The sequence below is a fragment of the Taudactylus pleione genome, unplaced genomic scaffold (assembly GCF_031769625.1).
Source record: "Taudactylus pleione unplaced genomic scaffold, aTauple2 ptg000397bl, whole genome shotgun sequence".
Taxonomy (NCBI): domain Eukaryota; kingdom Metazoa; phylum Chordata; class Amphibia; order Anura; family Myobatrachidae; genus Taudactylus; species Taudactylus pleione.
In genome coordinates, this window is record NW_028284799.1 from 7,675,261 (window position 1) to 7,702,400 (window position 27,140).

At 46.2% G+C, this 27,140-nt stretch overlaps 1 protein-coding gene across 1 annotated transcript in view; it reads left to right on the plus strand.

Moving 5' to 3' along the window:
• The window catches only part of POR (cytochrome p450 oxidoreductase), a 79,927-nt gene that overhangs the window by 46,530 nt on the left and 6,257 nt on the right, over window positions 1-27,140 (plus strand). Inside the window, exons 7-16 of the mRNA XM_088446392.1 lie at window positions 6,138-6,262; window positions 9,526-9,615; window positions 10,062-10,160; window positions 10,276-10,392; window positions 11,379-11,497; window positions 12,320-12,501; window positions 12,949-13,098; window positions 13,801-14,068; window positions 19,586-19,731; window positions 21,887-21,972. Coding sequence (XP_088302518.1) covers window positions 6,138-6,262; window positions 9,526-9,615; window positions 10,062-10,160; window positions 10,276-10,392; window positions 11,379-11,497; window positions 12,320-12,501; window positions 12,949-13,098; window positions 13,801-14,068; window positions 19,586-19,731; window positions 21,887-21,972 — 1,382 coding nt within the window. The remainder of the gene's footprint in view (window positions 1-6,137; window positions 6,263-9,525; window positions 9,616-10,061; window positions 10,161-10,275; window positions 10,393-11,378; window positions 11,498-12,319; window positions 12,502-12,948; window positions 13,099-13,800; window positions 14,069-19,585; window positions 19,732-21,886; window positions 21,973-27,140) is intronic.

Below are 27,140 nucleotides of genomic sequence, written 5' to 3' on the forward strand. Positions count from 1 at the left end.
CTGCGTAGGTGAGTGATCAGCGCTGTTAGTGCAGGAATTGATTTTTCTTTGCATTGTATGTGACTGTGCTAGCACTGCTGCCTGTAACTTTTCTTCTAACTGTCAGCTTTATTACTGTCCCTGTCCTTTCTGCTAAGCCCTTGCGGTGCGGTGCGGTGCTGCAGGGTGGTCTCTCGCCTATTTAATACATAATTGGTGAGAGGGGTCACATACTTGGTGCCATCATGTCTGAAAGTGATTTTCCTCTCCGACTACAGTGTGCTACGTGTAAAGTACCGTTAGCGGAGGGGGAGGGTAGCACGGAGGGCCTCTGCCGGCAGTGTTTGTCTATGGCGCGGCCTACTACGGTTACAGCACCGGTACAGGAGACGCCCTCTGCTTGTTTCGCTCAGGCGCTTACAACCTTAGTGGGCCAGTTAGCTCCGCAGCCCGCGTTTCCGCCGATGGGTTTGTCCCAGCAGTCAGTGGTGTCGTCACCCATGCAGGGTTTCCCACGACAATTGGTGGTACCCCACAGTCTCCCTATTTCCCCGCTCCCGGTTTCTCAGGAGCCGGCGTGGGTTAACTCCCTGACGAGTTCTGTACAGCACTTGTCGGATGTGTTGCAAGGGGAGTCTGCGATGCGGCCACATAAACGGCCGGTGGCGTCTCTGTCGGCTCCTTATGAGGATGACGAGGGGACGTCTGATGATGGGGAGATTCTGGATCCTTACGATCAGGAACCTCTCCATACTAAGGACGCTGAAGCTAAGTCCAAGGTATATATTCCTGGACTTATTTGGGCAGTCCGCACAGCCTTGGTGATTGAGGACGAAGTTCCCCCATTGGCTAAATCCAAGTATGCCTTTTTTAAAGATGTGAAGGGCGATGCCACAGTCTTTCCTCTTTCGGGTCAGTTAGTGGACCATTTAGAGGAGGCGTGGAAACAGCCTGGCAAAAGATACCAGCCGCAGAGGCGCCTGGCAGTGGCTTATCCGTTCGCGGATAATTATTTTGCAAAGTGGGAATCCCCTGCACAGGTGGATTCTCACGTGACCCGTCTTGTCCGTAGTGCCACATTGCCGATGCCATCCATGTCCTCCCTTAAGGATGCTACGGACCGCAAGGTGGAGATCTGCCTGAAGTCCGCTTATTCCCTTGCGGGGGGGGGGCAGCACGGCCGGCTATGGCCATTTGCTGGGTTGCCAGAGCGATGGAGCGCTGGGCGGATTCATTAGAGGCGTCTTTTGATTCCGACTGTCCGGCTGAACAGGCGGAGTTGATTGGTAATCTCCGTGATCCGGCCACTTATATCAACGAGGCGGCCTTAGACATTAGTTCTCTGGTGTCTAGAATTTCTTCAGCAACTGTGGCTGCGATCCTGGAAGGCGGACGCAGATTCCAAAAAGGGTTTGGAGGCGTTGCCATTTACTGGAGAAGTTCTCTTCGGTCCGGATCTGGACAAGATTGTGGCCACGCTGGCGGCAGCAGCCAAATCAGCTTGTCTCCCTTTGGCCGCTGCTCCTTCTGGTTCTGGACCATCGTCCTTTCGGTCTTATAGGGCCCAGGGCAGGCCCAAACCACAGTCTTTTCCTCGACAGGCTGGCCCTAACAAATCGGCCAAGCCCCGGAAGCAGGCATGGAGTACCAGACGTCCGGCCCCTAAGCCAGATGACAAGCCTGCGGCCTGACGGTCCAGGCCTCCCTTTGGGGGATCCCAAAGTGGGAGGCCGCCTGCTGCAGTTCTCCCAGTGTTGGTCGGTCACTACGACAGACACTTGGGTTCTCGAGGTGGTCTCCCACGGGTACACCCTCTCTTTCCGGCACAGACCCCCGGCTCAATTCTTCACCACGGGTCTACCATCAGACCAGAACAAGGCTACGGAGCTGCGGAAGGTATTGCACACTATGCTCCAGGCTGGAGTTATAGTGCCTGTTCCATTCTCCCAGAGGGGCCAGGGTTTCTATTCAAATCTTTTTTTGGTACAGAAACCCAATGGGTCGTATCGTCCGATTCTCAACCTCAAGGCTCTCAACAAGTCTTTGCGGGTTCCGAAGTTTCGGATGGAGACCCTACGGTCCATCATTCTGGCGCTGGAACCTGGGGACTACATGGTGTCATTGGACATACAGGACGCTTACCTGCATGTCCCTATTCTTTTGCGCCATCAACAGTTCCTCAGGTTTGCAATCCGCAGCGACCACTTCCAGTTTCGGGCGTTACCTTTTGGCCTGGCGACAGCACCACGTGTGTTCACCAAGGTGATGGGGGTCATGGCGGCTTCTCTGCGGCTGCAGGGAGTCCGCATGTTGCCGTACTTGGACGACCTTTTATTGGTGGCAGGATCTCCAGAGCTCCTTCTACGCCACTTGGACCTGACCATTGCGCTACTGCAATGGCTGGCTAATCAACTGGCAGAAGTCCAATCTAATCCCGTCTCGGCGGATTCTGCACCTCGGAGCCTTATTGGACTCGGAACAGCAAAGGATCTTCGTGACTGGGGAAAAGATCTCTGCTTTACAGTCGAGGGTGCGCAGTTGTCTGCACAGCCGCCGGGTGTCTCTACACTCGGCGATGAGGTTACTGGGCTCCATGGTGTCGGTGTTCGACATGGTAGAATATGCCCAGTTTCACTCCAGACCTCTGCAGCACCTGATCCTGTCCAAGTGGAACGGGCTGCCTCAGTCTCTGAAGTCCCAGACGATTGTGCTCACCCCGGAGGTTCGCCTGTCCCTTGCCTGGTGGTTACAGATGACCCATCTCAGCAAGAGACGTCCGTTCTGGGTTCCATATTGGGTCCTGTTGACAACGGACGCCAGTCTTCGGGGCTGGGGAGCAGTTTCGGGTTCACACTTGTTCCAGGGCAGGTGGACGCCACAGAAGCGGAGCTTCCAATCAATATCTTGGAACTCCGTGCGGTCTTCAATGCTCTCCAGCAGGCACATCGGATTCTCCAGGGTCGTCCGGTACAGGTCCAGTCGGACAAAGCTACCACCGTGGCCTACATAAACAGGCAAGGAGGAACCCGAAGTCGGGCGGCTCTCGTGGAGGTCTCTCGGATCCTGGTATGGGCGGAGCGCAATCTTCCGGCCATATCAGCGGTCTTCATCCCGGGAGTGCTAAATTGGGAGGCGGACTCTCTAAGTCGCCAGGACATTCATCCGAGGGAATGGTCCCTGCACCCAGACGTTTTTCATCTGCTGGTGGACAGATGGGGTCTTCCAAAGATTGACCTCATGGCGTCCCGGCACAACAACAAGTTGCCGGTGTACGGGTCTCGCACAAGAGACGAAGGGGCGTCTCTGGTGGATGCTGTGTCCGTCCGGTGGACGTTCCGGTTCGCATACCTGTTCCCTCCGGTCTCCCTTCTTTCACGGGTAATCCGGAAATTCAAACAGGAAGGAGGGACGCTCCTGTTGATAGCTCCCGCGTGGCCCAGTCGGCACTGGTTCTCAGACCTTCAGGGTCTGTCCGTGGACAGTCCTCTGCGGTTGCCGCTACGGCCGGACCTTCTGTCACAGGGTCCTTGTTTTCACCCGGACCTGACTCGGCTGTCTTTGACGCCGTGGCTGTTGAGACAGCCATGCTGAGGTCAAGGGGGTTTTCCAGCTCTGTGGTGCGTACCATGTTACGAGCTCGGAAGCCGTCTTCCGCGAAGATATACCATCTTGTGTGGCATACGTTCTTCCAGTGGTGTCGACCGAGAGGTTATGCACCGCGGGAGTTTCGTCTGTCTCGGATACTCGCCTTCCTACAAGCGGGACTAGATCATGGGCTTCGCCTTGCTTCTTTGAAGGTACAGGTTTCGGCCCTGTCTGTCTGGTTTCACCGTAGGATTGCTAAAATCCCGGATGTGCGCACCTTTATGCAAGGTGTTCTCCGCATTCAGCCGCCCTTTGTTCCACCTGTGGCGCCTTGGGATTTGGCTGTGGTCCTGAGGGCTCTCCAGGGACCGCCGTTTGAACCACTGGGCTCAGTGGATATTAAATGGTTAACAGCTAAGACTGTTTTCCTTCTGGCTATTGCTTCGGCCAGACGTGTTTCTGATTTAGGGGCTCTTTCTTGTAAACCCCCTTTCTTGGTTTTTCATGGGAACAGGGCAGTGCTCCGCACTCGGCCCGAGTTTCTTCCCAAGGTTGCTTCCCAGTTTCATGTTAACGAGGAAATCGTTTTTCCGGCCTTTAACTCACGTGGTCTGTCAGTGGGTGAGGCCTCTTTGGATGTCGTGCGGGCCTTAAGGACTTATGTTGACCGCACTTCTTCGTTTTGGAAATCGGACGCCTTGTTTGTCCTCTATGGCTTCCGTAAAAAGGGTTGGCCTGCTTCAAAGCCAACTTTGGCGGCCTGGATCCGTATGGCTATTTCTGAAGCTTATCTTCATGAAGGCCTGCCGGTTCCTCCTTCTGTGAAGGCTCATTCCACTAGGTCTGTGGGTCCTTCGTGGGCAGTCCAGATCTGCAAGGCTGCTACGTGGTCCTCTGTCCATACCTTCGTGAGGTATTACAGGTTTGACACCTTCGCCTCTCAGGATGCTTCCTTCGGGCGGCGGATTCTCCTTTCGGCAGAGGAGCGTCCCCACCCTTAAAGGATACTGCTTTGGGACATCCCCAAGGTATCCTGTGGATACCCTATGGACCCTGAAGTAGAAAATATGAGATATGGTAAGAACTTACCCTTGTTATCTCTATTTCTACGAAGTCCATAGGGTTCCACAGGACTCCCGCCCTGTCGCACCTGTGCTGCAGATGGGCTTTGCTCTGGTCACCGGTTTTTCCGTCTCCCTCTGGTGAGAATGTGATTCTTGTGTGTGTCCAGATCTTTTTTCTCTCTTCCTTCTCCTCCTCCGGCCTATGGCTTGGTAACTAACTGAGGTGCCTTGGCTCGGGGGCGGGGTATAGGAGGGGGACCCTAGTGCATCCTGGGAGGCTGAAAGCTTAACTCTATGGTGCCCGATGACTGACGTCACACCTATACCCCAAGGTATCCTGTGGAACCCTATGGACTTCGTAGAAATAGAGATAACAAGGGTAAGTTCTTACCATATCTCATATTTTTTAAGTTGCCACAGTGATTCACAGCTCCAGGCAGTGCTGAAAGCAAGCCATTTATGAAACAGACATACAAAATGGGCAAAATAAATGCAGACCTGAAAATAAAGGGTAGGGAGGGTCAGGGCTGGCTCTATACCAAGTAGTGCCCTGGGAAAAATGTCCCTGTGTTGGGGGGGGGGGGGGGGGGGGGGGGGGGGTGTGTGTGTGTGTGTGTGTGTGTGTGTGTGTGTGTGTGTGTGTGTGTGTCGAAACAGACTTTATTCTTCAAAAGTGGTATGGCATAGTGCAGTTGATGTTTCGCCCATAACCTGGTTTTCTGTAGGACATAGTCCACATCAAATAAGGAGCAACAAACCGGGTTTATTGCTCCTTATTTGATGTGGGCTTTGTCCTGAGGAAGGCCAGGTTATAGCCAAATGCTATACAACTTTTTAATGATAAAGTTGGTTTAGAAAAGTACCTGGTGAGTGCACTCTACTACTTTCTTTTGGATTATAAGTGTGGAATCCCAAGGGGTCTGCACTGGGGAACCTCTGAAGAAATTTATCCTCCCACATGGTCCAGAAGATGCCCGTTTGTGTTGTAATGTAACCAATGTCTTCATCCTACAACAGTGGTTCAACCAGGCTTGTGGCCTCTAGTTTTACCTCCTGCCCTCTATCTCCTCCAGCCTCCTCTCACTCCAGCCTCCTGCCCCCTCTCACTCCAACCCCTGCCCCACCCCTTCAACTTGCCTTCATCTTGGACTGTCTGATCCTCTTCCTCTGCAGCACAGTGTGGAGCAGAGACGCGGCAGTGAGCTGCGCATGCGCAGAAGGAGACTCTATTCTACGTAGCCCAGCGGCTACTGGTCAGTAGGAGTCAAGACAGCGGCAGTGCTGGCGGGGTGACTGGCTACGCCTATAGGCTGCAGTGCCCCGGGCAATAGTCCTGCCAACCCACCCCTTGAACCGCCTCTGGAAGGGGTCCTGCTAATTGTATGCAAGAAAACAGGAGGGCAACAGTCATTCTACAAGTACACTACTTTAGGCTATTTAACAGGACGTTACAAGTGTCAATATCTACTTTGTCCTTTTAATAAGTGTGGTGTTCTCTTTATCTCCTAGGTGTTTGGTCTTGGAAACAAGACTTATGAGCACTTTAATGCCATGGGTAAATATGTGGACAAAAGGTTGGAAGAGTTGGGAGCTGAGAGAATCTTTGAAGTTGGAATGGGTGATGATGACGGCAAGTGAGTATTATAACCTTGAGAACTATTAGAGAAATCCTTGTATATCATTCATTTATATAGTCTTACATCCTCTTTGCGATCAAAATCAATTAGGGATGAGGAAAACAGGATGGTGATGCATCCTCTTTGTGGAAACTGGACTACGGGGATGTAGTAGTACATGAGTACTTTGGCACTGTTTTTATTCATTCTGTTTGTGCTCATCTCTTATAACTATGCTTTTTTGTTCTTTGGTAGCCCATATTTTTAGGTTTTCCTTTTACTGCCACTGTTCTTTTGAATTGACTGCTGCGTCGTTCACCTAGTGCAAACAGTCTCGTCGAGCTGTCTGCAACACTGGAGGGGATGCAGGGCCTGGTACCTCCTTCCACAACCTCCTGCTGCTTACCAGGGAAACCCATTTACTCCCAGAGATTCCTTTTGGTGAGGATGCTACAAGACTGTATGGGATTGATGACAATATACATCCAGGACAACGGGGAGTCAGCTGAGCAGGACATTATGCTGTTTAAGATAATCTCCACAGTTGGATAATGTACTCATTGAGCCATGGGCAAAGCCTGAACAGAAGTCTCTGGTCACCTGCAGATTTGCTAACATTTTTATCCTCTGCCCAGCGGAGATATGGAGAATTAGGAAAAATAATGGTGGATGCTCCATTGTACGATTCTCATAGGCCAACATTATTCTGATCCCTAATTCCACAGCTCTTTAGGGATGGTGCATGTAGAAAATAGAGAGTATATTTATGTTGTGACTGAGGCTTACTCCGCTTCAGTCAAGAAGGCTATATTAAATATGGTTGGAGCAACTCCAGGAGGGTTTGCAGGACTGAATTAGTATTTTAGTTGAGCATGTCTGATAGATGTCTGAATATTTGGGGATGCAGCTGGGTATGCTGGTAACATTAGTGCAAGAATTTCAGCTTTAGTAGTTTCAGCTCAACAAACTCTATGGGTCGTGTCCTATTTTGTTGGGAATTAGATCCGATCATTAGCCAGTTGATGGGCGGGAACAGTTCCTTCTGCCTGGTAACTTTTCCCAAAGGACAGGGGTCTGATTTCTTGACAACAAGTCTTAAGGTGCATACACACGTAACGATTTTTTGAACGATTTAACTATAACGATGTTATTATCATTCAATCGTTGATATAATTGTTTAGTTTCTGAGTTATAACTATGGACGATTATCGTTCATGCGCGTTCCCATTTGTAGTTCATTCTGACTGACCAACTGAATGATTTTCATTAAGGGAAGTTACAAAAATCGTTTGTAGTTCAAAAAATCGTTCATTACACTTTAAAAAATCTGACAGAAAATCGTTCGTGAAATCATTGTGTGTGTATGCAGCTTAACCTTGCAACAGTTCACTTTTCCTCCTGGAGAATTTAGTATAGACAAAACACTCTAGTTAAGGGACACGGTCTCTTGCTGGGAATATTAAGGATTTAGTCAGACAATTACAACACAGTGATGAACAGCAATCATCAGGGAGGCACAAAGAACTCCCTTACAATGAAGTCCACCAGGTTCATGAGCTGGTCAGAACAAAATGTTATTACTAGGAGTAGAAAAAGCTGATTATCCCTTCAGGCTCGTTTTGCATCCAGAAGATAGGTCCCTCAACCTGGACATCTCCCAGCGGAAAGTGGTGTGGTTTTGGTCTTTGACCAGGGATTCTTAAGCACCTGGTAGATGCCATGAAGATTCCATGTGATTTTCATCAGATTTATGTGTGTCCGCTGGTAGCGATTCTGCTGCATGCTCTCAAATAGCTAAGTGTACAAGGCTGTTGGAGGCATTGCATTGACCAAGGCTGTCATGGTAATTCTCTGGATGTTGGCGATGTCTTCTTAAAAAAAAAATCAAAAATCTGTAACAGTTTTTTACCATTTTCACCATCTGGGCCTAGTCAAGCTGACTTTAATGGAGTGGTAGGTGCAGCTCTGATTCTTATGGTGATCTCCATCTGGGTTATCGGAACTGGTCTTGACACAGAAAAAGATTTTGGCTCAGAATTATCATAGGGCACTGGTACTCAAACTCAATCCTCAGGACCCCAAACAGTTCAAGTTTTCCATAACACCTGGCAGGTGCACAGGCGCATTCATTACTCACTGACACATTTTAAAAGATGCACAGGTGGAGCTAATTATTTCACTTTCCAGTTGGCCTGTTTCCATAAGGGTTCTTTATTCCAGAAGAGCTTGCACTCTTACTAGTAATGCAGACCTTGTGTGATGCTTTGAAGACCACCCACCATCCAGTCCTCTTTTATGCCTTGGGACTTGAATTTGGTCTTGATGGCATTATAATAGCCTCCTCTTTGAATTAGTGGATACCAAGTTTCTGACATGGATGACAGTTTGTTTTTCTTCTGCCCATTTCATTGGGATGGACTGTGCAGGAACTGTGGGCTTTGACTTGGAGATTTCCCTATCTTGTTTTACATGAAGTTAGGGTTATTCTCTGTACTAAACCATCTTTTCAGCCTAACGTGGTGTCTAGGTTTTTTTTTTTAAATCAGGACATTGTGATTCTGGCTTTGGGGCAGGCTGTCTACTGAGGAAAAGTTTCTTAGAACTCTATGGATGCTAGTTCATTGAAGAAATATGTAAAAAGGACACTAGACTATAAGAAGTCTGATCTTTTGGTCCTCTATGATGCCCACAAACTGGTGGCCCTGCCTCAAAATAGATTGCTAGATAGATCCACTCTACATTTTTGCTGGCAAAACTCTTCCTTTGAAGATGTATTGTACCAGATCAGTGAGTGCTTAGTGGGCAGCATAGTACGGTGCATCGGCTGAGCAGCTTTGTCGAGAGGGCACATTGCCTTCGGCTCTTACAATGTTTTTGTCAAGCTTTCTGAGTCCAAGAGCTCTAGCAGGAAGAGTATAAGCGAAAACGGGATTTATATACTTACATTCATTTATCTGGGACTTGGTTGGGAAAATAACAAGTTCCCATCAGGATTGGAATATATTTTTACGAAGGAGCACAGATTGAATTTATTTAAAGTGCCAATGTCCTATTGTAGGTTCTATATCCTCAGGGTCCATTTTCTCCCCCAATGGATTCATAGAAAAGGATTTTACCAATGTATAAAACTACCGTTATGTTTTGTTTGGTAAAGATCACTCAGAATACGCATACTGGTGTAACATAATGAAATAGCTGGACAAACATGAATAATCTCAATCTTTGCTTATCTAACTGATTGCTTCTGGAAAGCATTGCTAACTATACCCTTTTTCCCTCAGTTTGGAGGAGGATTTCATCACATGGCGTGAGCAGTTTTGGCCTGCAGTGTGTGAAAACTTTGGTGTAGAGGCTACAGGGGACGAATCCAGGTAAGATACCACTCGTTCTACTTGTTTCTGCTCAGTTGCAGTGTTAGATGGGTTATGTAGCCATAAAGTATTCAGCTGCTTGCCTGTCTGTGCTTTTAGTGCGACAGTTAGTCGCAGTGTTAAATGTCAGGGCATTAAAATGTCACTAATATGTGGCCTTTCCTGCTCGCTGTAAGCTTGCTTGTTAAAGCTGCATATTCCAAACTATTTATATGTGTGACTTATTCTGCTGTAGTGAGATCATTATAATTTAATTTATTGTTATCATACTGTATACACACTTGGCTCACTGGTTGGTCGCTTTAGGAATTTCTGAGATTGAGACTGACTCCTGGAGTGGAAATTGTTTTTGGTATTCACTGTAGGGATTTGTGAGTCTGGGTATGATATATATTTGTTTTAGGAGTACCTTCATTGACCGATGTCCCCTTTTGTACTCTTACTAGCATCCGTCAGTATGAGCTTGTGGTGCACACAGACGAAAATAGGAACAAGGTCTACACAGGGGAAATGGGCCGCCTTAAGAGCTATGAAACCCAGAAACCGTGAGTGACTGCAATGCTATCTGTTGTTCAGTTATGATCTCCTGTTTGAGAGGGGGTATATATATATTATATTATAATATTTGGTGCTTACTTGTCAATATTTCACACCCTACAGACCATTTGATGCAAAAAATCCGTTCCTGGCCAATGTGACAGTGAACCGCAAACTAAACCAGGCTGGAGATAGACACTTGATGCATCTTGAATTGGTGATTACGGGCTCAAAGATCAGGTAATGGGATGGCATGTTTAAATTAATTATTATCTTACTGTATGTTTAGTTACGGAATCTGTAAAACAAATTGTCTATAAATATTCTAAAGCCAAGAGAATAACAATTTCTGTGTGGACAATGCAATTCTCTGCTATTGCCACAAAGTACCTTTGTAGTGGTTGTGACAGTACTTCAGGGCAATGTATATTTCTCCTTTTCCTGCATCTCTCTATGGGGTGCAAGGTAAAATGAGCAAAGATTACTTAACATAATAAACTGTAATCTGCAAAGCTGGACCCTCACAGTGATGTCTGGTGGAACATCAAGAATTGAATTTCCCCCTAAGAATTAAATCTAAAACATTGTCAAAAAGACATTCGGTTATGCAGCTGATTATTACTGAAAAATGGGGAGAACCATTTCTGCGGCCAAATACTTGGAAATTGGGATAAGTTGGTAGCTAAGCTGTCTTTGCTTATATATCATTCCCCATCATATAGCCTAGTATAGGAAGTTGGGATAAATAGGTGAATTATTATCTTTTTATAAAGACTACCTGTCACTCAACATTGCACATGGAGGGGATAATGACCTGACTCAAGCATATTACACACCATAAAATGAGACACTAAGGTAGAGATGGCACAGGCCAAATGAGCTTACAGTGAACATTACATTATAGAAGGCAGGCATGGCCAGAGGTTTACAGTCTTATAGGAGTATGGGAAAACCAGAGGCCCAAAAACAATATAGTTTGTTTTACTAGCTACTTCTGGTTTGTTTACGTAATGCTGCAATAACTGGGAGTCTCTTTTTACTTGTTTACAGAACTGGATTTGTACATACATAAGGAGTAACTCTATTGTGTTAAAAGAACACATATACTACTATCAAACCACATAATAACTGGCATACAGTACATAATAATTGCCCACTGCAAGTTTATTTTGCTCACTGATTAAAAAATAATCCTTTATGCATTAGTGAAAATGGTTCCATTTTAGGTATGAGTCAGGAGACCACGTGGCAGTTTATCCAGCTAATGAGTCTTCACTAGTCAACAAACTGGGAGAGATTCTGGGAGCAGACCTTGACACGGTTATATCTTTAAATAACCTTGATGGTGAGTTCTTCCAAGTATTTGTCATTTGCAGGTAAACTTTGTCCCCGACCTCCTACAACTAGCTGTATAAGCAGCCAGCTGTGCCAAAGTATAACTCTGTTAGACATGATGTCCTGGACTGTTTGCTCTGAATGAAATCTGTTTCAATACTTGTTTGACTAAAAGTCAAAACAGGGACATGGATGCGAGTGGTTATACTGAAAATTGTGAGAAAGTGCTGTAAGTCTGTACCAGGTGTAACCAACATGCGGCCCTCCAGCTGCTGTGGAACTACACATCCCAGCATGCCCTGCCACAGTTTTGCTATTAGAGAATGCTAAAACTGTAGCAGGGCATACTGGGATGTGTAGTTCCACAGCGGCTGGTAGGGCTGTATGTTAAGGATGCAGTCAGGAAGCCGACGGTCGAAATGCCGACCGCCGGCTTCCCGACTGCCAAATCCTGACACGGTACTAATGACAGGCGTCAAAATCCCAACGCCTGTCATTAGACCTACGCCGGGAGCCCGACACCCGGCATACCGAATGAAGGTATTGCCCTCTTGGCACTCTGTGTACCATTTCATTTGACACTTTAGCTGTTGACCTACGGTATATTCTAGCCTAACATTGATTTCAGTATTAGCTGGACTGTTCTGAATATGTGAATCCAATGATTCTAGATAGTGAAATTGTGTTGAGACTATGCGGGTTGGAGATGGATGTGATGTCCCTTGACAAGCAGCTGTGTGACAAGTTTTACATAGCGGGTTACGTGTCAGTTTTGCTTGGTGCCCAGAAACCTATTTCTGATTACAAATATATTTGCTCATATTCTTTGCAGAGGAATCTAACAAGAAGCATCCCTTCCCTTGTCCTACCACGTACCGCACAGCTCTTACTTATTATTTGGATATTACCAACCCACCGCGCACCAATGTTCTTTATGAGCTTGCACAGTATGCCACTGACCCCAAAGAACAAGAGACTCTGCGGAAGATGGCTTCCTCTGCACCTGAAGGCAAGGTACTGTAAGCTTACAACCTAGAGTTCTTTTGGCTTGAATAGAAGGAATTGACAAAATAATACCTTACAGATCTCTTGCTTTTATGCATTTATTCTATTTGAATCACTATTGGTCATATCCCAGTTATGCCAGACCTGTTGCTACATGTTTGCTCCTCTCCCTGACTTTCTTCTGCTCACACTGTGTTTACTGGGGATTTTTGAACTGCAGCGTTTATTTTGTTTGTTTAAGGTGGTTACACACATTTATATCTGGTTGTTCAGCTTTATCAAGCCAAATGATCAGATCAACTGAAACACTTTTAATTCCATTCTCTGATGTCTAAACCATGATGATGTTCTTGTTTTGACTGTATGTGGTGGTGAATGAGGATAGGAATGAAGTCTGCTTTAATTTCTCTAACAATATGTTATTTAGCTTTTAATGTGTATCATGGTGTCTTTCAGGCATCATATCTAAATTGGGTTGTGGAAGCAAGGAGGAATATTTTGGCTATTCTAGAAGATGTGCCTTCCCTGCGTCCTCCACTTGACCACCTTTGTGAGTTAATGCCACGTCTTCAGGCTCGCTACTACTCTATTGCCTCCTCTTCAAAGGTAAGTTGTCACCACACTATACACCTCTGCTCCAGTCACCCCCTTCCTTCTCTCATCCCTAACTTTTTTATTTATGCCATTAACTCGTTAGGGACACACAAATCTTATATGTAATACATATTTATGAGGAGGCCTCTGTAATCCATTCTGGATTACTATATAATTGTTGGATACATGACTTATTAGCATGTACGTTTCCCACTTTGTGTCTTGTGAGTTCAATCACTATTATAATGTAAGTAATGGAAAGGCTGTTGTTAGAATTAGCGCTGTTCATACAATTTTTCGTTTTCTATGTGCAGTTAGGAGTTGACGCCTCCATTGAACCAGCTGTTTGTTGATAGCGCCGAACTGATATTTTGTTTTCCCTTCTGTTATTAGAATTAGTATGATGTTCAGTATAGATAAGTTGAGGTTATTGGTATTTGCTAGACAAAGAAGTAAAATTAGGATCCGCTGTCATAAATGTTACAACAAGGGAGCACTTGCTTTTATTAGAATCATTAGTGTGGCAGAGGTTTGTCTTTGTGAGTAGAATAATGAGCTGCTTTAGTAACATTTTTTTTTTGTTTGTTTATTGGAACATTAGTTCTCCGAAGAACATGGATTGTGATTTATTATGAAAGGGGTGTTGCATATTCTGGATTTTCCATAGTGTTACAATGTATTTTCCATCATGGTTTCGTTTTTGCTATGTCACAGGTTCATACCAATTCCGTACACATCTGTGCTGTACTAGTGGATTATGAGACCAAGACTGGCCGGCAGAACAAAGGAGTGGCCACAAACTGGCTCAGAAACAAACAACCATCTGACAACGGGCATAAATCAACAGTGCCCATGTATGTCCGCAAGTCCCAGTTTCGTCTACCATTTAAATCCAGCACACCAGTCATTATGATTGGGCCTGGCACTGGCATTGCACCATTCGTTGGCTTCATCCAGGAGAGGGAATGGCTGAAACAGCAAGGTGAGTATATGAAGTCTTAATGGCAGCCTCTTTTTCTTACAAATTGTAAATTACTATAGGGCCTGATTCTGCAAAGAACGAAGTTGCTAATACGCATAAGTCGATTGTTGCATACTGCGCATGTATTGTTGTGCGTGAACAAGCCATTGCGATCGGGACTGTGATCGCAGCGGTTACGCGGCCCCTTTGCAGAGTGATTGACAGGAAGTGCCGTTTACGGGTGGTAACGGTGGGGGGGCAGCTTTGTTCGGCCGAACGCAGACGTGCAAGTGCATTTGAACACCGTTGCAGCGGCCTGCATAAATTACTTACTGCTATGCCCTACAAGCCCGGAGGACACACAGCGTGTGCTGAAGTTCGCAATATCTGAGTAAGGTCAGGGCTAGTGTAAGTGTACGTGAGGCTGCGATGGTACTCGATTTGTACCAATGTTTTCGTTGTCCTGCTAAACATTCTGGATGTGTGTAAGGTAAAGTGGGTGTCCTTTACGTAGTACTGAGATTGTATTGCGATCGGAATGGATTAGCATACTATTGCATGAGACACTCGTGTAATCGCTATTGCATTTGCATCTGCGTTCCTTGCTGAATCAGGCCCTTAATCTCAATATATTTGTGATCATTTTAATCTTTGACTTCTTCTGTTTGTGCGTTTATACCATTTCATACACTTCCATAATCAGTTTGACAATACTGTACTCTGTTCACTTAGTGTCCTTCTCCATCCTACCCCACACCTATTCATTACAATAGAACATTTGATGTGTTTTATCCTTATTGCAGCAATGCTGCTACCTTTTGCAAAGACGGCTGAAAAATGAATAACAATGTTTTCAAGTCAGCAATAAAGGTTATGACAATTAGATCAATGCATGGACATATTATTTATATTTATTCATTAATACATGTGACATACCTGGTAACTGATAGCCAGTCCTATATATGTTGTTTTTTTTTTCCTGTTTGAAGTAAAGTCACAAATGAGCTTGGTATAAAAGATCCACAGCCATGGCCAAAAGGTTTGAGAAATACACAAGTATTGGTTTTCACAAAGTTTGCTGCTTCAGTGTTTCTCCTTCATCCAACACTGGGGACACTTTAGAGCATAGACAGTGGGGTATAGACGGTGCTGAGCCTAGCTCCTCCCTCCTCTATACCCCCCCCCCCCCCCCCCCCCCAAGCCTCAGTTTTAGATGTAGTTTGTGCCCGAGGGGAACTGGATGTCTTTGCACACTCCTCCTCAGGGTTCTGTAATTAGTTAGCAGGACTTGGTGCTGAAGTTAGAAAACATTGAGGACAGACAGGCAGCAGCTGCAATGTCTGTCTGCGACGATGGAGCTGCCGGGGGGGACCCTCTCGCAAGTGCATGCACTTCGCCTGGGGTCCCCGACTGCTGAGACCACCGTCTCCAAGGAGGTTCCACATGCCGCTGCGTGCAGCGCGCATACCAGCCCCCCATCAGTCCCTAACGCCGCCGGCAGCACCGCAGCTTTCTGTAAGTATACCCTGGCTCCCTGAGTAGCGGGGTGGCCAGGTTATTATAACAGGCGGTATAGCTTTAGCTGTGGCTCAGCAAGAGCAGAGCCAGCCATTTGCTTATGGAAGCTTTCATCCACTCTATTAGCTGTGGCTCAACAGGTTGAGCATAGAGATTGCAGCAGTTTATTACTGTCAGACAGAGGGGGCAGTGTAAAGCCCGCTGTTACCGCTCCCTCGCAGGGAGCTAACGCAGAGCCAACCACTTACTTGTGGCAGCTCTTTCATAGCGCCCGGCGTCACTGCACATGTCAGACATAGTGTCTGACCGAGCAGGGAGTATAAACCCCACGGTTACCGCTCCCAGGCAGGGAGCGGAGGCAGTGCCAGCCACTTACTCGTGGCATATGGGCATACACGCTGGGGTTTGACCTGTGATAAGTATTATATGGATTTACTGACTGTCACTTGATGCTGCTACATTTGTGTTTTGGTTTCCAGTCACCCCTATGCCCTGACCTCTCTTTCACGAATATGCATTTTATTGAAGGATGCATATCATGGATCGTTTTGTGATGGATTAAAACTTTTATTATCATTAGAAGGATGTGCCGGCACTTTTCGTATAATACAGTAATATTATATGTGCTGTGCACACATCTTCTTAAACTAGAGTGTGTGCTGTTTGGCTCAGGAGGACGTGTGTGTGTGTGTATGTATATATGTGTGTATATATATATATATATATATATATATATATATATGTCCGAATTCCAGTATGGGATTTTGAGGATATTTTCTGCAATCGCCAGGTGTAGCAGAGTACACACCAGTCCTGCCCAGTTTTCTTTCTGAAGTATTAACAGACATGCTATTGCATGTCCAGTTTCAATAAAGCTGGATTATGTTCTGTTGTCATCTAGGGAACATCCAGAAACATACATCTCAGATGTCCCAGCGGTCTTTTTCTCCCACTACAGTAGATCAGTTTAGCAGCTGTTGAGGACATGTCTTTTAAAGACATCGTACAGGAGTTTGAAGTATACTCTCAAGTCCATTTGTACAGCGGCAAGTGTGATACTGTGTCCTGTCATGATAATCTACATGAGAGACATGGATGGGGTGAATCCTCTTATATTTCGTCTAACTCCTCCTAGAAGTTCTTTACAGAACCCTCGTTTTGGTCCTTTAGTGCTCCAGGTTGTTCACGGGTCCATCTTCCCTCTGTGGTTCTAGATGGAGTCGTAATGAGGTTCCTAGAGGGGAAGTGAGTCTTCAGGACTTCAGAGTAATATGGACGGAATATTGTACGGATGATTGGGTCCGGGATTTCATTTCTCGGGGATTCAAGCTTGACTTTTTAGTCTCCTCCTCCTCCTACCTTTTTTACACAGGCTTGTCAGTTTCCAACGACGGGAGTATCGTTTTACAACAAACTACACACTAGCTTCTATCCACTAGAGTGATGGTCCAGTATTTTCGTGATCCAAGGCCTTTCTGCTAGGTCAAACCTACTCTGAACTTGTAGAAGCTCATTTTATCCTAAGGATGTTCAAGTTCAACATAAAGTCCCTTCAGTTGGGGACTAGGGAACGGCAAATCTTGATATCTATGGATATCAATGACGACTTCTTCTCCTGTAGGGCCACCTCACCAGGTGGTTCTGAAATTAGTTTTTCGGAACTCTCATTTCTACAATAACGACTCTCCTTCAGAAACGGGATCACTATAATCCCTTACCTAGATGATATTTTGCTGAAGGCCCATTACAGGGTCTCATAACTGCAGAATGTCGCACTACTTATAGTCGGGTGGTTTCTGTATTTTCCCAGGTCTCATCTGCGATGATGCAAATGTACTCCTGATGCCTGAGTGTTCCTTCATCAGGAAACTTCCATCCAGCACATGGTGAGGATGATCTTTTGAGGTAGTCTGGTAGAGTTGCATGTTTGCACTCGATTCCTGGAGAAGATGGTCATGGCATTAGAATCCCATCTTTTCCTTCACCATCGGGTAAAGTTCAGTCCCACATCTCAGATACCCTCCTCTAGTGGTTGAACTTGATATTCCTACTGGAGGGTACGAGAATAGGAGTGGGTGATGGAATTCTCCTCCCCACAGGCGCGTTCTGAGAGGATGTGGAGTGGTGTTTCAGGAACAGGACTTTCATGACTGCTGGGTACCACCGAGTCTGCTGATGCTTATATTGGAATTGCAGGCAGTTTCTACTCTATTCAGATAGCAGATCACTGGTTGTGGAGCCATGCAGTCAAGGTCCAGTCGGACAATGCCACGACAGTGGCGTACATCAGTCTTGGCAAATCCAGATGTCCGACGATTTTAAAAGTAAGCCGGATTCTAAAAAAAAAAAAAAGGTTTGCAATGGCTATCTTCATCCCAGGTGTAGAAAATGGAGGTACAGAATTCTTCAGCCGGTAGGACGTGTATCCAGGGGAATGGATTTTTATTTTTCACCGATGGGGTGGGGGGGGGGGCGGTCTTCCCCAAGTCGACCTCAAGATTTGTCTATCTGTTACCTCCATTTCCTGTTCTCCCTCGATTTCTACAATAGGAAGTAGGCCAAGGTTCTCTTGGTAACTTCTGATTGCTCTCGCAGATCTTGGTATTTTATCCTTCAACCTTCTATACTTTACACGGCACTGTCACTCTTTTTCCATTTTTCGTGTGATGCCCTGGGGGGGTCCTGGCTGGACGTTTTTCGGGGTGCACTGCGCCCCGGACGTGAACCTCCTAATGTTAGGGACTGCTAGTGACAGAGAAGCCGTGACGAGGCCTAGCAGCTTTCCATGTATTTGCAAATGCATGCAACTAATATCTCTGAATTTCTATGACCATATAGTCTTCATATATTGTTGCAAGTACTATTCAGTGTGCTGAGGAACAATAGGGGGTTAAATCCCCCTCCTTTTTCTACAACACCATCCTTCGTCAGGATTCTTGGATGATGATTGGGCTCTTTGTTTTTTTTACTGCAGCCATCTGTACAGCACATTCTATTTGTTTGGTGTGTTGCTGTTCGTCCTGGTTGGCCAGCTTCAAAACAGCCACTGGCCTACTGGATTCGTCTTACCATCAGTCGGTTTTCTATGGCTTCTTCTAGGGAGCCTCTTGTTTTCTATTACAACGCCTCTCGTTCTGTAGGTTCCTCGTGGGCGCCTGTTCGAGAACTAGTTACACTTCTTTATATTTAAAGTGCCAGCTCCCACTCAGCACAGTCTATACCCCACTGTCTATGCTCTCCATTGTCCCCTATGGAATTGGAGAAAGGGATTTATCGGTAAGTACCAAAATCCTGTTTTTGAGACCTTTTTGTCAGATGTTACTATGGTATACTGAAGTAAAATTACAAGCATTTCATAAGTGTCAAAGGCTTTTATTGACAATTACATTAAGTTTATGCAAAGAGTCAATATTTGCAGTCTTGACCCTTCTTTTTCAAGACCTCTGCAATTCGCCCTGGCATGCTATCAATCAACCTTTGGGCCACATACTGACTGATGGCACTTCTTGCCTAATCAAAACTTTGGGCCATGGCTGTACATTAAAAAGATAGACTAGGTCTAGATAGACTCCACATGGTAGACCAGGGGTTCCCAACCTTCCTGTCAACCTTTTGTTACCAGTTATCTTCATCCATGTTGACCTTTTGTACGTACCGGTCTACCTATTGACTATCTTTCATGTGGTGTCTAGACATTGTCAACCTTTTTAATGTAGATCTATTAAGTGTAACCCATCACAAATACGTTTGTTAACTGTACACTTTTCCACTTTGTGACATGTCATTCCATGTGTGTTATACTCTATTTGTGTAATACAGTTATATGTCTATTTAAATGAAGACCTCAAAGTTGCCTTTATATGAATGCAGATGTTATCTCGTCATTCTTTTTAATGCAAAATTTAGATTAATGGTTTGTGTGTCTGCCCAACCAATCTGTATGGAGAAGAAACTTTTTAAATTAAATGTGTATTCTGCAAATATAAGGGCTTGTGTGACCTAGTGTGTTTTGCGTTGCAGGGAAGGAGGTTGGAGACACTGTCCTGTACTACGGCTGTCGGCGAGAACATGAAGATTTTCTTTACAAAGATGAATTGACAAAGTTTCACAAGGATGGTGTCCTTACCCAGCTCAATGTTGCTTTCTCCCGGGATCAGAATGAAAAGGTATAGCGAGCATTGCTGTTTTTAAGTTTGTTTGACTACAATTTGAGGAAATTTACACTGCTTACCGGTGGCGTAACATGGGGGGGTTGAGCAGGGCACGTTCCCTGGGCTCTGTTGGACCAGGCGGTGTGGAGAAAGGGGGGAGACCACCGGCCGCAGTCCAGGGCACGTGCGGTCCGTGGCACTACACATTAAAACAAACACGGTGGCGGCGTTGTTTGTTTTAGCACTGCAGCCCATAAGAGTCAGACTCTTATTGGCTGCTGCACCCAGGGCCAGAGCCGGGCTGGAGCTCACTGATGAGCTCCAGCTTCCGCTCTGGGTGAAGGCTACAGTGCCGAGTAGGACGGGAGCAGCAGACAGTGGCGGCAGGAGTGGAGATTCCGGTTAGTAAGGTGTGTGTGTGTGTGTGTGTCTTATGTGTAAAAGCTGCTACTGCATAATGGGTACTACTACGTGGGGCATTAAGGTGCATATGGAATGTTAAGGAGTGTGCCCTGAGTGACAAACAGTGGCCACGCCTTGTGGCATGTGACCAAATCCTTTTTTTTTTTTTCATAGCGCGCACACATAACTGGGGGGTGGGTGGGTGGGGTATCCATTTTTAATCTTGTCCTGGGCTCCAAATACCCTAATTACGCAACTGGTACTTACCTTCTATAAGAAATATATACATGGTATGTGGATTATCCAGGCAGGAAAACCTTGCTTGTGTTTTTTTTTTTTTTTTTTTTCTACACCAAAGCATTAAATATACTTTTAAAAAAGGTGTTTTTTTTTTTTTTTTTTTACTTTATTTTTAAAAAAAGACAATTTTTGAATTTAATTTATTATCTGGTTAAAGCAAAAAAAACAAAAAAAACAATTTGCACCTTCTAAAAACCATGTTGCACAGCAGGTGGGCAGGTTTTAAATGTGCAGAGAGATTTTATAGTTTGGAAGGAACTGTCCTACCTTAATTGTAAATTACAGTGTGAAAACAAAATTGGTTAACCTATTTTATTCCAAGAGCAAATTGCTCTTTTTTTATTTATTTTTTTGCTCTTACTCCTTACTCTGAATAAGGCCCTATGTGTGTTGTGTAATGTAGGTTTCTGTATATATGTGTTTTGTACCTGGATTCTGCCCATGTACATTGATGGGAGATCATGACATTTATGCTGTCATGATGATGGTGTTACAGATCCATCCCTACTGCAGCTGGGGTGTCAATGACAATGTACAGATGTGTCCTCATACACTCCATGTGGCGCGAGAAACCTGACGTGAGTGAGATGCAGGTCACCCAAAAATATGATGCAACTAAGGCGCTCCAGCAGACTGCACTGATTCATATGATATGCGGCACTTGTATATCTGTGTGCGATTGAGTCTGTAAATGAAACACAACATAGGTTAGTGTGGAAAAAAAGCTGCGGTTGCTGCATCGAAGCACTTTGTATACAGATTTGGACTCTGGTGCACACAGATATACAAGTGTTGCAGATCAAATTGATCGGTGCAGTCTCCTTAGTGCATCTTAGTCACATCGTATTGCGACTAAGTCACCTTTTTGGGGGCAAAAGATGCACAAAAAAAAAATACTCTGCGCAATCAGTATCACACGGTACCTGTTGCGCCAAGAGGGGAAGTTTGCAAGAGCGCAGCAATAGTGTATGACAACACATCTGTAAAGTATGTATTTTTTAACTGTTGTGGTTCATTCCATTAGGTCCTTGTCATCTGCATGCATTTTATTCTACTTTATAGTGTTATAAGTTTCTGATTTTTGTTAAACTCTGGATCTCTTGATTATCTTACTTGGTCTCCAAGTGATCTTTGCTTTCTGCAGAACAGAAGCATGTAGACCGTATTCTGTATTTGATATCTGTGCATAGCAGCATCCGAGGCAGGAGAAAGTCAAACTTTGTGCAGCACTGAAGTTACGGTTCTATTAGAAATGTAGAGCAGACTGTAAGACTGTGGTGATCTGACGCTAGCACAAAACACCTGCTGTGTACACACACTCTCCATAACTTAGTGGAGTCGCATGATTATATGCAATGAATTATTTGGGTACAGGTCACATTTAATTATGTAGTAATTAGGCATTACTGTACATGGGCAGCAGTCTTCTTGGTGCCCGTAGTGATTGATGTACATTTTTCTCCTCCAGGTCTATGTCCAACATCTTCTGAAGAAAAACAAGGAAAATGTGTGGAAGCTGATTAGTGAGGAGAATGCTCACATCTATGTGTGCGGGTGAGTAGCAACAATGCATTCCCGGGACCTGGGTAACAACCTATATTATTCAGGCCTAGAATGCTTTTCATCAATTTGTATGTATAACAAATACTTTAGAAAATGTAAAGTTTATTCATATTTCCAGGAATTGATAATTGCAAAATATAATATAAAGAGTCGTTACTGATCGTTTTGTATCTTACAAATGCTCCTTAAAAATTATTATACATTCATAATACAGCTAGAGTTTGTGCTTAGGGTCTAAAGTACTAAGGACATGTCCTACGACTGGCGTTTACATCTAAAGAGAACACAATTCATATACTGCATTATCAGATCTTTCTGGGGGCGGCTGGGTAGATGGGATACCTGAGGAAGTACTCATGCCGCACACTCAGCCACTAAAGCCGTGACTAAAAGTTTTGAGAATGACACAAGTATTGGTTTTGCCAAAGTTTGCTGCTTCAGTGTTTAGACCTTTTTGTCAGATGTTACTATGGTATACTGAAGTAAAATTACAAGCATTTCATAAGTGTCAAAGGCTTTTATTGACAATTACATTAAGTTTATGCAAAGAGTCAATATTTGCAGTGTTGACCCTTCTTTTTCAAGACCTCTGCAATTCGCCCTGGCATGTTGTCAATCAACTTCTGGGCCACATACTGACTGATGGCCGCCCATTCTTGCCTAATCAATGCTTGGAGTTTGTCAGAATTTGTGGGTTTTTGTTTGTCCACCCATCTCTTGAGGATTGACCACACATGGTCTCAGGATGCTTTACTGTTGACATGACACAGGACTGATGGTAGCGCTCACCAGGGGCAGAACTATGGGAGACAATGGAGGCGCCTGCCGCCGGGCTCCAGCTCTGAAGGGGCACCTTGTCTATTTCTACTTCAGGGTCCATAGGGGGTCCACAGGGTTGACCTTGGGGTATAGGTTGGGAACCAAATCCGGGCACCACGCAGTTAAAGCTTTTAGCTCCCAGGATGCACTGGGTCCACTCTCCCTATAACACCACCCCCAAGCCAGAGGCACCTCAGTTTAAGTTGGTGCCCGGCCGGAGTCGGGTCACCGTTAGCGCAGGGGGAGCTGATTAGCAGCCCCTAAGCTTATTTTATTTTTTAGGGACAAAGTTTTTTTCATGGACTTTGGACTCTTCAGAGCGGCAGCGTCGGACTGTCCATAGGACGTCTAAGCTGCCGCTCCGTCACCCCGCTGGCGCTGAGACGCCAGTACAGATCTGGGGATCTCAGCGGGACCCCAGAGTCTGTACTAGCCGGACTCTGCGGGCGCCCAGGACTGCTGCCGGATCCACGGGGAGCAGGTAAGGTCGCGGATCACCGCTTGCGGTGATCCGCGCATTTCAAATGCAGTCCTGTGCCTCCGGTCTCAGGGGACAGACCGGAGGCGCCGGCAGTGGCGGCGGGCCCCCCATACCCCGTGTGTCCACTAGACCACCAGGGACTTAACGATCGGTGCAGGGAGCCGGCGTCCCGGGGGTTAATAGCCGGCCAGGGGAGGCAGCCTTCCCTGTTACAGCGGCTCCTCCCCTCAGCGCGCCTTTCAGTATCCATAGTCTGGCGTCGCTGAGCTGCTTCCTCCGCGGGCCACGCTTCTTCTGAGGTCTCCAGCGGCCATTTTATCTCTGTGGTGCAGCAGAAATCTCTCAGGATGGCAGTGAGTCCAGTCCCCCTGCGTACCTCACCATCAGGTCAGTGTACACAGCGCTGTAGCCTTCCCAGACACTGAATCTGGGCAGTTGAATGCAGTGTAATAGTGCAGTATATTATATGACATGTTTATGTATATATGTATATATCTGCATTGTATGTGACTTATGCTAGTGCTGACTGTACTTTATTCTCTCACCTGTCAGTGTATATCTATCCCTTTTCTTTATCTGCCCTAATACAGCTGTACTTAGGGTGGTTCTGAGACCTCACATTTATATACTTGTTAATATTTGTGTGGTTTGTCACATACTGTTGCGTGCTGCACGTTGCCATATTTTAGATGGAACTGTGTGTTGCATACGCTGAAAATGGGTCCCTGCAGCTAATTTTTGGCATCAGTCAGGACCAGTATAGTCCTGCTTAATATTTCCGCCAAGATTGGTCAGATATGTCTGACCAGGAGACAGAGCGTTATACTGCACCCATTTTTACTATCCTGCAAGTCATGTGCTGCAGGTGTTAGTGCGGAGGATTTGACTCATAAAGGGTTCTGTATGTGGCGTCATCTGGTGCCGGCCTCTTTCACGACCCCCTTGGGCGGTTTGTTTTCTCGGGATCCTCTCAATTGCGGATCGCCGGGCGGGCCCCATTGTTGTACCTCACTTGGGGTTACTTCACCATACTGCCCTTTTCATCTCAGGGTATCTCGCAGCTTCTTGCACTCTTCCCCTGTGACACAGACTACCGCTCCCTGCAGGGGTTTTTCGCAGTATATGAATTCCCCCTGGTGCCACCATAGTCTGTCATTCCCCTTGCAGGGATTACCACAACAGCCACCCTGGGTGGATGTCGTTTTCTACGAAACGCTAATTGGCGTGGTTGACGCCCTGTGGTTACTTCCCAGTTGGCTCTGCCGTGAACTGGGTACTGTTCGGGGCTCTTTCCCTCTTACACGGGGGGAAGCCTATTTCAGGTATTATTATCCCTGCTTTAGGGCTGGTAGCAGGTCCATTCTGGTTAGAGTGAATGTTGACCTGCACCTGTATCATACACCCTCAGTATTGCGTGCCTTCGGTTTTACCTGTTGCTGACTAGCGGGTGGATCGCATAGCGGGACTCTGGCTGTTGCCAGATAGGAGGTGTTACAACAGTGTTTGGCCTCCTGTCCCAAATTCCCTGAGGGTCATCACGAGCCCCTCCTGGGGGGGATGGGCGTGTTACTCGTCTGATTACAGACGTTACTACGCCTCCCATTCCTGCGTGGTCGGATTCTTCGGATCCGTAGGTGGTAACTCTGCCTGAAATCAGTATACTTGCTTTCAGGAGTTGTTACCCATCCTACCATGCCTATAGCATGGTTGGTTAATACTATTGCATATTGGGTTGATGCATTTGTAACGTTTTTTCCCCTCCAACACGTCGGGGGTTCAAATGTATTTGGTCGCTCACGTAATATATGCTGTTGTCATAGGTGGAAATGCCTATATTGGATACCAGTCTCCTAACTTTCAGAGTTCCGGCTGCGACTGTATCCTCCGTAATACCCTATGGCTGCGCTCTGGGAATGCAGAGGTGCAGATACCATCTTTAGGGTTGATATTGTTTGGTCCTGACCTTGACAAGATTGTAGTAACATTGGCAGTATTACTAACGACAAGTTTACCGCTTTCAGCTATGCCCACTACAAGGCCTCAGACTAAGTCTGTTAAGTCTTTTTTGTCCTCTGGGTCAGCCTAAAGGTCTGTTTCTTCGTAGACTGTCGGCATCTACAAGGGCCGACATATCCAGTACCGAGCAGGCCTGGACTGCCAGCCGATCCTGCTTCTGAACCTACGGATATCTCTTCAGTCTGACGGGACAGGCCTACAACTGGGAGATACCGATTTTCTCAGTTCGCCCGGTATTAGTGTCAAGTTGCCGCGGCTACGTGGGTAGGAGGGTACGCCCTCTTTACAAGGGCCTTACAGATCCAGAAAGCTATGCAGTTGTTGCGGTAAGCGGAGCTAATTAGGCCATCCCCACTATCTCAGTGAGGGACTGGTTGTTCTGTTTTCTTTCTGGTGCGGTGGCTGAATGGTCCTCTTTGGCCTATTCTCTGTCTCAATTCCCTGAACCAGTTCCTAAAGCTACCTGGGCTCAGGAGGAAATCCCTATGCTCCATCATACGATGTTTGGAACCTGGGGACTTTAGGGTATCACTGGATATACAGGACGCGTGCCTACGGGTACTTACAGAGACCTTTCCTCAGCATGGGCTGAGGTTTGCTGTATCACAGCAACACTTACAATTTTTCGGGCTCTGCCTGTTGGGACTGTCCTCAGCCCCACAGGGGTTTACCAGCGTTTTGGATTTTCTGACAGTTCTTCTGTTCAGTATATCCCAATGCTCCTGTACCTGGACGGCCTCCTGCTCTTAGCGGGATCACCGGGGTACTTTACGGCCAGGTCAGGATGACTGTGGCTTCTTCAGGGTGCAGACGTTTAATCAACGGGGAAAAAGTCCTCCCTGCATCCCTCTCTGGGTATTCTTCATCTAGGATCCCTGCTGGATTCTCAGAATCTGAGAATTCTTCTGGCATAAGACGGAATCTCCTCTCTTCCATTAGGAGTACATGGTTGTCTGCGCAGTCGACAGATGTCTTTACACTCTGGGATGCATGGTGGAATGGGCTCAGTTCCATTCCAGGCCTTTCCATAATTGGCTCATCTCCAGATGGAATGAGTTTTTTCTGTCGGATAACTGTTCAAACGATGATGCTCTCTCCGGAGGCAAGTCGGTCCCTGTCCGGGTGGCTATGGCCATCTCGTCCAGGGTTTTCTTTGCTAGGGACAGTGTCTGGATCGAATCCTTTTCAGTGCAGTTGGACGTCTGTCGATTCCACCCTGTCAATTAACTTACTCTGGCATAACTCTTGTTTCCCGGTGAACCTGAAAAGGTTCAGTCCGACAGGGTCAGGACAGTGGCTTCCTTTTTAGCAACACTGTTCGTTGGGTGGCAATGACAGGTATGTCACATATTCGGACATAGTCCGAGGGTCTCCTCCCGACCATCTCGGCAGCGTTCATTTCAGGAGCTCTCCATTGGGAAGCGGGAGTCCTCAGCCGTCACGACGTGCATCCCGGGGACTAGTCTCTTCCCCAAGAGAGGTTTCATCTCCTGGTGAGCAGGGGGGGCCCCCCTGAGGTGACCCTCATGGCCTTCTGACTTTATCACACTATGGTGTTACAGTTCAGCTCTGGGGATTCTGAAGCAAACTTCAGCGACTCTTTGTCGGTGAAGTGGTCCTTCCACTTTGTGTACCTGTGTTCTCCGGTCTCCCTTCTTCCTCGAGGTCTTTGGAAGTGTTTTCAATCGAGACGGAGATGCTTTCCTGCTGGTGGCTCCTGATTGCCCCAGATGTCAGGGGTACTTGGATCTTCGGAGTCTCTACATCGATACTCCATCCCTGATGCTTCAATGCCCGGACCTGTTGTCTCAGGGTCCTTGGTTTTGCCTTGGACCTGGGTAGT